Source organism: Sorex araneus, chromosome 3 (genome assembly GCF_027595985.1).
Source record: "Sorex araneus isolate mSorAra2 chromosome 3, mSorAra2.pri, whole genome shotgun sequence".
Classification (NCBI taxonomy): domain Eukaryota; kingdom Metazoa; phylum Chordata; class Mammalia; order Eulipotyphla; family Soricidae; genus Sorex; species Sorex araneus.
The window spans coordinates 179,353,567-179,365,893 of NC_073304.1; the positions used below are offsets into that span (position 1 = coordinate 179,353,567).

General features: G+C 39.3%; 1 protein-coding gene across 3 annotated transcripts in view; it reads left to right on the plus strand.

Moving 5' to 3' along the window:
• TRPC6 (transient receptor potential cation channel subfamily C member 6) overlaps positions 1-12,327 on the plus strand; it is a 66,751-nt gene that overhangs the window by 20,657 nt on the left and 33,767 nt on the right. Inside the window, exon 1 of one of the 3 annotated variants that reach the window (XM_055133830.1) lies at positions 9,172-9,195. The exons of 1 other annotated variant lie outside the window; for it this stretch is intronic. Coding sequence is in view for 1 of the 2 variants with exons in the window: in XM_055133829.1 (XP_054989804.1) it covers positions 10,308-10,321 (14 nt within the window). In the remaining variant the exon portion in view is untranslated. Of the gene's footprint in view, positions 1-9,171; positions 9,196-10,271; positions 10,322-12,327 lie in introns of those variants that run through there. One more of the 3 variants, XM_055133829.1, reaches the window with a different exon arrangement.

Consider the following 12,327-nt stretch of genomic DNA (forward strand, 5'->3'; position numbering starts at 1 on the left):
GTGTGACAGCCAGTCTGCTGGGTGGGCAGGGACCTTGGGAGGGACAGCCCAGGTCTTCTGCCGCCATGTGGTCTGGAGACTCTTAATTTTAGTTAAAATAATTCTAGGAGGAATGCAGTAATATGATCTTTAAAGTATATTTTTTATAGCAAAAGGCATTTAATTTTTGGTTTTCAGGCCATACTCACGCTGTGCTCAGAGGTTACTCTCAGCTCTGTGCTCAGGAGTGCTTGGGGTACCAGGGACCAACCCTGGGCCTCCTGCATGAGAAATATGAGCTCAGCCTGCTGAGCCATCCCTACAGCTATGTAGTGGTATCTCAGACTGGTTATCACTGCATTTAGCGATCCTTATTACATCATTGTTGGGGCTGCAGGAGGCAGTGCTCAGGAGCAACTCCGGCTTAGTGCTCAGGGGTGGGTTACCACTGGCTATGCTTGAATGTAGGCCCCTGCAGGCTGAGCACGCACTCCAGCCACCGGGCTCCCATCCCAGCCCCCACAGTTCTGTTAGTGACTCATAATGTTAAGCATCTTTTCTTATACTTATTTGTATTTATATCTTTTTTATGATGTGTCTGTCACTCTGATTAATTTTACTTGGAATCTTGTTTCTTTTATTTTGTCATTTTCATTATGTTTCTATTCCATTTTCATTCTAGAAACAAGTGCATCATCACTTATCAGGTAGTTTATTTATCACTTATCAGGTAGTTTATTTGCAAATATTTTCCCCTAGTCTATTGTCTATCTTTAATTCTCTTAAACTCTTTAAAACTAAAAATGTGTTTTTTTTGCTTTGTTTTGTTTTGTTTTTGCTTTTTGGGTCACACCCAGAAATTAGGGGTTACTCCTGGCTTTGCACTCAGGAATTACTGCTGGTGTTGCCTGGGGAACCATATGGGATACTGAGAATTGAACCTGGGTTGGCCGCATGGAAGGCAAACACCCTACTCGCTATATTATCACTACAGCCCCCTCAAACTAAAAATGTTTTAAATTTAAAAACATTTTGAAAAATAAAGGTATTTAAAATTTTTTGAAGCACAACTTACCAATTTTTAAAAATAATTAATAGATCGTGTTTGTGGAGTTAGATCTAAAGATCAATCTTTTGCTAATCAAAGCTGTCAAACTTATAAGCATAAATTTTCTATAATATTTCTCCTCCTCCTCCTCCTCCTCCTCCTACTCCTACTCCTCCTCCTCCTCTCAGGGCTTACTTACACGTGGATATGCACTTAGAAATCATTCCTGATGTTGCTCAGGGGACCACATGGGATACCAAGGATGGAACCTGGTCAGCCACATGCAAGGCTGTACTATGGCTCTGATCGCCCTGGCCCCTCTCCTATTATTCTTTCAACATCTGCAGAATCTGCAATATACCACTACTCTCATTCTTGACTTTGGTTATTTGCATTTTATGTCTTTTTTGTTTCAGTCTGAAAGGGCTTATATATTTTTATCCTCAAAAATTGTCTACAGAACACTGGTGCTGAAATTATAGCAAGCAAATTTTTAGCGGTATCTAGTCAATTCTGGTTTTACCTATGCATGTTTCCATCTATTAAATATTTACTAAGAACTCACTAGATGCAGGCACTATCTCAGGCATTGAGAAATAACCATGCCTTTATAGAATTATAGAATCTACATTCTTGTGAGAGAGACAATAAATAAAATAAGTGAGCAAAAATATAGCTGTTAGTGATTTGCAGAGCCCTTGCTGTCCTGCAAATCATAATGGTGGAAAAGGCAGGAAGAGAGATTTAGAATGTATGCACTAGTGTTTGACTTTTAAATAAGATCCAGGGAAAGTGTTGCTGAAAGGTGAAGTTCTACAGGAACTGGACTGGCAGTCCTATGTTGGGGGCAGGCGTCCAGGGGAAGAATAGCAGAGAAAAGCAGAGCCTGGCGTAAGCCTGCCCCACACGGGAGGGAAAGGTGACTGGAGCAAAGGGACTGTGTGGGGGAAGGAGTTCAATGTCAGGCAAAAAACAGAGGCAGTTCAAGGTCAGTTGGCACTGCGCCTGGAAGATCCTAGCAAAGTTGCTGCTTTTACCTTCACCTCTGCATCTAAGATGATGCAGAGGGTTTGATGATCCTGGAGGGTTTTGAGATGGCTAGGGGGAACCTGACTAATGTTTGAAATGTTGCTTTATCCCCTATGGTGAGTGTCCACTGTGGTGTGGTGGATACTGCAGAGACGCAATGGAAGGAGACTGGACACTGAGATAATGATCCAGATGACATGGTCAGATTATACAGCAAAAAAGTGCTCAGATCCACGATCTGTTTTCAGGTGCAGCTGAAAGTGGATCTTCTAAATGAACTATTTCTAGGGTAACAAAGAAAACAATGAGACAAGAGTGCCACCAACATTTTCCCTTCGAGACTAGGAGACCAGGATGATAGTAACTGAACTAGGGAATAAGAGAAGATGATCTTAGAGAGAACATTATAGAATGTTTCCCCCCAGTTCTCAGCTCACATAGGTTATACAGCTAAGTTTCTAATTCTTAGATGCAGAGGTAAAGGTAAATGTTGTAAATTTTACTATTAAACTGGAAAGTGGAGTTTTCTTCGGCAAGCATGCTTTACATTCATAAAAATCAGACTTAAAATATGAAATACAACCTCTTCAAACATAAGTTTACACTTTGTCTTTAATCAGTGATTGTTAGTATTAACTTAGAGTTTCTTATATATCATAACTAATCCAAATCATTGTAGAGTTGACTTATTCATAGGATATTGTCTTAGTTTTTAATAGTTTTATTAAAAAATAATACCAACATTTTCCCCTATGTATAGCATATCTGTTTAGAATCAACTCATCAACATTTCTTCATGATGGGTAAAGTAGAAATAACAAAGCCCATATCACAAATCATAGTGAATATTCAGTAATAGTTGTTGGGGCTGGATCGACAGTACAGCAGGTAGGGCATTTGCCTTGCATGCAACTGACCTGGATTTGGTTCCCAGCATCCCATATGGTCCCCTGAGCACCGCCAGGAGTAATTCCTGAGTGAAAAGCCAGGAGTAACCCCTGTGCATTGCCGGGTGTGACCCAAAAAGAGAAAAAAAAGAAAATTCAGTAACATTTGTAAAGTGATGGGTACATAGTAAACCTTGAATAAATGTCATTCTTCAACATCCAGTTCCATTCAAACTCATTAATTCTATACATACAGATTATACTCGGTTTTATTTATAAACTAGAAAGATATGAATATTTAGTGAACTTATAATTTACTTGGTACAATTAATATGCTCAAAATAAAACACTAACAAATTGCTATATTTCATTTTTACTGAAAGTAAAAATATTTTATTTCTTTTTTTACTGAAGATGTATAAGTACATGAGTTTACAAGTAAAAATTACTTTAGAATACAGTAGGATAATACTTATTAAGGCTCAGCTTGGGACACTTGCTAATGTAAGTGGTAACTTCTTTCTTTTGGGGGCTGGGAGTAGACCCAGTGGCACTCGGGTTACTCCTCCAGCCTGTGCATAGGGGTCTCCTCAGGGTGTTCAGGGGGCCATCAACAGCATGTATCATACCAGCCCTCCCTCCCCTGCCTGTGCACTCTTGTGCCTCACTTTACCTCAGTGAGAATAATTAGAACACCTATTGAAGGTGATTGTTTAAACATTTATTTATTTATTTATTTTTGTGTTTAAACATTTAATTAAGACTAACAGAGCTCTTAGGAGTATGCTAGGCCTATAATATTTTCTGAATAGAATACATATGATATTACAGCCTTTCTACAGATCCTTTGAAATAGGAATGATATAATCTTAATTTTGGAGGAAGCCAGAGTCAACAAATGGCCAAGAGAGAATCGAACCTATTCCTTGACTCTCCAGTGTCTGTGCTCCTTTTCTCCATGTTTCATCAGGGACCTCCTGGCATGTTGGGAGACCATGGCGGTGGTGAGCCAAGCCAGGAATCAAACTCAGGGCCCACACATGCCAGGCTCTACCACTTGAGCATCTGCAGAGCCTTGTTTTCACTATTTTAAAGCAACTTTTCCTAAACAAATGATCCCACTTTATGAATTCAGGGCATAGGATCAGAAAAACTAACTGTGTAGCTTAAAAAATATCTGACATGGGGCTGGAGCGATAGCACAGGGGTAGGGCATTAGCCTCGCTCCTGGCCAACTCGGGTTCGGTTCTCAGCATCCTATACGGTCCCCCAAGCACTGCCAGGAATAATTCCTGAGTGTAGAGCCAGGAGTAACCCCTGTGCATCACCAGGTGTGACGCAAAAAGCAAAAACTCTCTCTCTCTCTCTCTATATATATATATGTATGTATATATATATGAGGATACTGCATGATATACAGAACAAAGCTATAGAATATAGATTTGTTTTCAAAATCATTGGGCGCCATTAACAATGTATTATGTTTTCTAACAACATGCCCACCCACTTTTCACTGCAGTGCTAGAGATGGAAGTCAGGCATGGAGCCAGGCCCCAGCCTATGCCTAGTCTGTCAAAGGCATCATTCCATTGAAAAAAAGGGTATATTTTACTACTGAAATATCTAAATTGCACCAATTTAGTTTGTAAAAATTGGTTGACTTCTCATTCCTCTTTTCATACTCATATATAAATTTATTTTATTCCTGCAATTCCATGATCTGAAAACTAGTGTGTTATAAATTATATTGTATCCTTCTGGCAAGAGATCTTAAATGAACAGACTTATTTTATAAGAGATGAAGCAAATAAAAGTGTTTTTAACTGCAGAGTAGTCTCCCTTCCCTTCAACTATCTGAGTCATGCTTACTTAACAAACACAGGATATATTTCTTTTTAAAATATAACATTCTGATGGGCAGAGGAAGTTTGTGCGGGATGGCTGTGACACATATGCTTATTGATTAAAAGTGACATTCTAACTGTGTGGCAAAAATATAAGTTCTTTATCTTGAATTTAAAAATATGTAGAAATTCCTAAACATGTGACAAAGCTTTTTTTTGGTGCCTGGGCTTGTGCTTGGCACTGGAACTAGAATATGAATATGAGCTCAAGTTTAAGAATTAGGTGTATACAAAACTGGTAAGGGAAATCCTCAATCAGAGGAGGAAGAGAAAAGAACAAAATGCCATATAGGATAGTTTTAGAATACATTGAAGATTAAAAAGAAAATACCAGGGCACCGAAAATACATTGTAAGCTATGTTAGCATGTAGAACAAGAACAGAGGACAAGGAAGGGTCAGTGTGTTGTTTGGGGAGGCACAGAGTTCATGCTTAAGAGATGGCATTGGGGCCAGAGAAGTTATTTCATGTCTACTTAGCAATGCACATGTGCTTATTACATATTTTCAAACTGGAAAAGGTTGAACATTTATGATTAAGCAGTGTTTGAAGTCTATAGATCTACAAAGTGCTAAATAATTTTATACTAAATTTCACTAATCACTAAATACAGAATCACTGTGCAAAGCAGCTATATCCTTGAGGCATCTGAGACTCAGAGAAGACCCAACTAGCTAGAGAAGAATCAGCCTTTTCCCCTTCAAAGCTAGATTCTTCCCTCTAGTTTGAATAATTCCCTGGCTCCCCTCAGCTCCAGCTCAGCCGCATTGTATTTGCTCTTAATTGTCCTGGTCTCTTCAGATTCTGTGTCATGGTGCTGCAGACTGAAAGCAGGTATTCTCTCTATGATGCATGTGCTCTGACACCAAGCCTGTCTTAGCCCCAATAGCTACAAACAGTGAAGAGCCAAACACCATTCATTAGAGACTCGAAACCTGAGTTCTGAAACATATCTCCTAAATTGGAATCCTTAGCTCTGGGGGACTTATCTAAATTATTATATTCTGCCTTAAGGATAAACCCTAAGTGCTAAACTAAGGGTCACACTGGAATCCAGTTTTGAGTACCTGAACTGATCGATGAATAAACTGCTAAGTTGCTGATGGTGGACATGAGATTTGATAGTGACATCAAAGACCTAGAGCCCCTGAGTAAAAGAAAGGCTTCCCCAAATTTCTCATTCCATGAATTAAACTGTGCACCACCCCGTCCAATATTTGGTATATTTGGAGTAGCTCATGATTCTAGGCTCCAAGTGACAAAACCTCACTTTGAGCATTTGGATCTAGCCCCGTGGTGGTAGCTGAGAGCACATTGTAGCCTGTTCCAAGTTTCTAAATCAGACTTGTTTTCTCAGGGCTTACTCCTGGCACTATGCTCAGGGATCACTTCTGGCAGTAATGGGGGTCCATGTGTGATGCTGGGCTTTGAACCTAGGTTGGCCATGTGCAAGGCAAGTGCCCTCCCTGCTGTGCTATCTCTCCAGGCCCTGGAACACCAACTTAGAATACAGATGGTTGAATCGCAGTTAAGGCCTCTTTCTAAAAAGATAATGAACTTCCTGGAATGGAATGTGGGTGTCTTCCCTGACACACAGCTTAAAGAAGAGAAAAATAAGCTCAGAAAGGTGAGAAATGATGATGCATTGGTGACTCATTATAAGAAAAAGTATACTTACTGTTTTCTCAGTGTGTATATTTTTTTTCTGAAGGAGTTAATCATAACCAAGATAAATTGCTCTTCAACATTACACTCAGTCTTCTATAGAGGGGGATAGAACTGGTGAAGGTATAGAGGGACTGCACCAAAAGGTATTTTTGTTCCTGGACTTTGGGTTGGGTGCCACTCACCACATGGCCAGCAGGATGTCAGCAAGCAGGAGGTCAGTCCCCTGGTTCTCTCCTTGAGAGTTAGCTGTTCCTTTCAGTTAGCCTGTCTAACTTCTGTTAACTTCTCTGTCCTTATGCCCTTTCAGATCCAATCTACAGTCTTAATTTAAGTACCAGGTGGTTTCATGTTGGATTTCCCTAACATCTGCCCACACATTCCTAAGAGTCTTTTCCTTAAACTCTTCAGAGGGAGGGAATACATTAGTGATGGGTGTGGTGCATGAGAAATCATCAATAGAATCATCAGACCACAGAATATCAGTATGTATCACTTGTCATCCCGTTGATCTTCAATTTGCTTGAGCGGGTGCCAGTAACGTCTCCATTTGTCCCTGTTGCATGCTAGTGTAGCCCAGTGATATCTGCTCGATCCAGGAACAGGAAGAGCCTCAAATCATTCATTCAGGGTTTTGATGAAGAAGTCTGACCATCTCGTAGGTGGGCGGCCACGCGGTCTTTTGACGTCCCGTGGAATCCAGTCGATAACAGCTCTAGTCCAGTGGTTGTCTGTGAATCGCATTCTGTGTCTGGCCCATCTGATTCTTGATGCCTTGGCAAATGAGACAGTGTCCCTAATTCTTGACCGTCGACAGAGATTGTAACTCTGAATTTTTTCTCTCACTTGAGTGAAACGTGATACTCCTAGCATAGGTCTTTCTATTCCTCTTTGGGAAAACCGAATAGCATTTGGGTTAATTTTTAATATCAGTAAAAAATTTAAAAATTATTTTATATAATTATATAACTCCTCAGATTACCTGATTTAAATATATTGTATTTGTCTACTTGGGCTCTGTTTTATCACTGTATCACTGTAATTCCATTGATCAACTATTTGCTCAAGCGGGTGCCAGGAATGTCTCCATTCATTCTAGCCTTGAGACTTTAGCAGCCTCTCTTTAACTCATTCTTCCCAGCGGTGCCACATTGGAGGCTCTTTCAGGGTAAGGGGAATGAGACTAATCATTGTTACTGTATTTGGTATATCAAATATGCCACGGAGAGCTTGCCAGGCTCTGCTCTTGGTAAGATGCTCTAGCAAGATGCTCTCAGTACCTTGCCAGGTTCTCTGAGAGGGAGAACTTGGGCTCTGTTTTATATAGGAGTTATTTTTGAAATGCTATATAATACAATGGTTTGGGTGGAGATTAATAATAGTAGCAGAGGGTTGAAACCTCTTGCTTTGATGAAAAAAATTGGATATATTTTGCTCATATTATACATAAAAATTTTAATATGCCAAAGACTACTCTATCAGAATAAATGCATGTAACTAGGTATCTACCAAAGATCATTTGAAATAAGGAAGAAATGACATATGAATAAATAAAACCAGAAAAAGGGGCCTGAAAGAAACAATGATATTTCAGATTCAGTTATTTGATTAAAAGTCAAGTTCCTATAATTGTTCCAATATTTACTCACGTTTACATTTTCAGTTTCTAATGCACATAAAGAAGATTCCAGTGAACGATGAAAATGAACAAATAATGAATATGTGACATGCACAGTACAATTTCCATCCATCTTGCTGGCGCTCAACTCACAGTGTAGAGTCCAGGCTTCGTTTTGTTGGTGGAGTGAGGAAAGAGTGGTGACATGTGATCGGTCAGAGAGAAAGTGTTTGATGGAATGAGAGGCATCCAAGGGGAAAACAGAAGCTAAATGAATATGAAGAAATAACTGAAATGTGTTGGGAAGTTAAGAGGGATTTAATAGTACACTGGGCAGATGGGTGGTTATGCTCTGCGTGTGGTGCCAAGGATAGGCAGAGAGAGTAGACGTGAGACAGTATCTGTTCAGAAAATCTCTGCTTCTGCATGAGGACAAGCCGCAAGGATGCTATTAAGAAGTATCTGTTTGGAAATAATCACTTGGGACAAGAACTGACCTCTGAAAGTAGATAAAAGAAGGAAAAACATAACCTTTCAGTGCCTGTATTGCAAACAAGAATGCCCAAAAGGGTGGGAGAGGGGGTGGAGAGAGAGAGACAGAGACAGAGAAACAGAGAGACAGAGACAGAGAGACAGAGATAGAGAAACAGAGACAGAGAAGAAAAATGCCTGCCATAGAGGCAGGCTGGGGCGGGAGGGCGGGGGTAGTTGGCAGGAGGGAAACTGGGAAGATGGTGGTTGGGAAATGCACACTGGTGAAGGGACAGGTGTTGGAACATTGTATGAGTGAAACCCAGTTACAAGTTACATTGTTGTAACTCTGTCTCACAGTGATTCTTAAAGAAAGAGAAAAGAAAGGAAAAAAAAGTGTCCTTCAACTCCCTTTACTCCCTATTGTTCCCTTTCCGCCTTTTACTTTTTGAAATGGAGATAAAATATTCTAGAACACACTGTGTCTCAGTTTTAATACTTTGTTACTTTTTGTTTGTATGTTTTGGACCCACACCTGGCAGTGCTTGAGAAGGTTACTCCGGATTCTGTGCCCAGAGTATTGTGCAGTTCCAGGTATAGAGCTCCGGTCCCCCACATATGGAGCATGCGTTATGGCATTTTGAGCTCTTAAGCACCCATGTTTTGCTTATTTTTTGTTTGTAGGATTGTGCATCCTTGTGGAAGCTGCTGGCTTTATAAGGGGAAAAAAACATGCTCTAAACTTTTACTCGTGTGGGGCTGGAGCAATAGCACAGTGGGTAGTGTGTTTGCCTTGTACGTGGCTGACCCGGGTTCGATTCCCAGCATCCCATATGGTCCCCTGAGCACCGCCAGGAGTGATTCCTGAGTGCAGAGACAGGAGTAACCCCTGTGCATCGCCAGGTGTGACCCAAAAAGAAAAAAAAACAAAAAAAAAAACCCCTTTTAACTCCTGTGATGAGAGGGATTCATGCACTTGACAGTTGTGTATGAAATCACTGCTGTTTCCCTTCTCCTATGCATTGGGGGTCCAGTGGGGATCAAGGCAAAAGTCCTCGCTCTCTCAGAATGAAGGGGCTCCAGAGTTATTTTCCTCTCCTCTAGTCTCGGCAGAAGGGCCAACCAGGACGTGTCATGTGGCCAGTGATGAAGTAGACAGAGTAAAAAGTCTAATTGTTATAAAATTATAACTATTTTTATCATCCATACTCCTAAAGTGGTCTATAAAACTGCTAGTTGTATTGATTATAAATATTCATATACCAAACTCTGACTTCCCCGCACCGAAAATTGTGTACATAATAAAAATACATAATATGAAATTTCTTCATTTCCTCATTCTCAGGATGACTCAAAAAGTCTGTGTTTTTCTATGCTTCCTGAACTAGTTACGTGCCATTTGTATCTTTAAAGCTTTTACTTTAGTATAATTATGCTTTGATTAAAAAATTTTCAAGGATTCTTAAAAAAAAATGAGTGGAGCTAGCTATTTCATATGGACCTGAATTTGTGGAGACACGGTTCCATTTGATGAAAGTGCATCATGTTTGAGCAGGAAGGAAAGGAAATTAATGCACATGCTCTAGTCTCAAGAATACAGTCCATTCAGCTCAGAAGCCAATTTGTGCTGCTGCATTTTCAGTACAGATGGGTCATTCCATCTCCCACTATCCGGGGAAGCAGCCACTATTTCGCCAGCAAAAAGAATGAGGAAAATGAGGTACGTAAAAACTCAGTTTTCATGACCTAATCAATATGTGAAAGCTGTAGGGGACATTCTTTCCTAAGAATTGTATACATGGTGATAAAACAAATTTAAAAACATTAAAAAAATTTAAAATGTACTAAATATTATGGCTTCAATGGTTATATGGATAAGGAACAATTAATAAACATTTCTCTAAATATAGAAAAGCCAACTTTGCAAAAGTGTGTCCTTTACAACTAGATGGAATAAACTATCTCTTTCACTGATTTAGTACTTTGAGCTGAAGTTTCTCTAGGAATGGTTTTTCTAGGTTCCACTTGTAATTAATTTTGTACAAAATATATTTTTAAAATTTAATTTCAGAGAGGCATTCTGTCAACATTTAGTACCTTGATGGTAAGGTTTAAAAGTTTTGTTTTTTAAAAAGTTATTTATACTGCATTTGAAAGTCAAGGATTAAATCTTAGTGGCATAATAACTTATGTGGGAGCATTTATTGCTTTTTTATACTGCATTTGGGGAAGGGAAGGAGAGGTTGCAAAGCATGTGTTTTGTTCTATCAACATACAAGTTGCTTGTCCCTTCTCTTCCAACCACGCAAGGAGGTTTGACTTGCTGCGTGCAGTGTTTATCTCCTTAAGCAAGCTCGGATGCTTCCATAAATATTCTGTCTATGTCTTGTCTGATGAAGTCATTACATTGCTAAAGTAATGATGATAGCACAGGTCATTTTTTTAAGAAATAAAACTGTAAATTTATGTCACTACATATGATTAATATCTGTGGTAATAGAATAAGACAGGCGATGCTTTAAAGTTGAAGAACACAATTTCCATGGAAAGGTCCTTTTAAAGGATGGAAACTATAGGCATGACGTTATAGCAGTTTAGAAGGAAATTTGGTATATCCTTAGCATTAGTGGCTTATCAAGATAGGCATTGAAATAAATCATTATTTTAAAATTATGGAATTAATGATAACCAAATTTGACTTATTCTACCTCAAATTTAGATATGTTATGTGAATAAGTAAATGTTTGAAACCAGGTTAAAATTTAAATCATGACTAAGTTTACTGATCATAATTTTTATTTCCTTAAAACAACAAAACCCACATACATTTACCATTGCAGTACTTGACTTTTTATGGATATTTAAAGTAACAACTAAAAGTGATAAAGCCAGTGTCATTCTTCCTAGATATCGGCATACAAAAAATGATGAGACAGAGGTTATAAAAAATAACAACTCAGCATTTCTTTCATGTCTAAATTCAACTGACCATGGAAATAATTCTGTGAAATAAGCTGGACTATTCTTTTTTTGTTTTGCCTTGGGGGCCACACTCAGTGGTGCTCAGGACTGGCTCCTGGCTCAACACTCAGGGATCAGTCCTGGTGGGCTCAGGGGACCCTGTGTGGTCTGGAGATCAAGCCAAGGTCAGCCTCATGCAACATTATCTGCTATTCTAGTGCTTAGGCCCCCACCTCCCATTCAAAATTTGAACAAATACTTATCAAATACCTATTAGGAATCAGAACCAGATTCTAATCTGGACCAGCTGCTGTCTAGACTTGAGGAACAGATGTTGCATTATCCTCCGGTTTCCTTTTACTTGATTGTGTTTGGTTTTGGTCTATATCCCAGATCCTCCTCTTTCTTATTTTGTTCCTTTTCCTGATACAGAACCTTTGCACTGTGGTGTTCTTAGTAACTAGTGTTCCAAATTGGGAAAAGAGATTCAGGTCCTCTAAGGTCTGCTCACTTTGGAAGGAGAGATGGTTGGGGTGGGGCAGGGGTGGGAATCTTCTCACTGGAAAATTTGTGACAGACATTGAGGAGAAATGTTCTCAGAGTTGTTGTTTTTTTAAGAGGGAAATATCTAACTTCAATCATCAATCACGATTTTTTTTCTCTTTGAACCCACCCTATCCTGGCCTTTTCCTATTCTACAGGAATTTGTGCTCTCTGAATTTTTAGTAAGTGATGATAATAATAATGCTCAAAAGACGCAGAGGA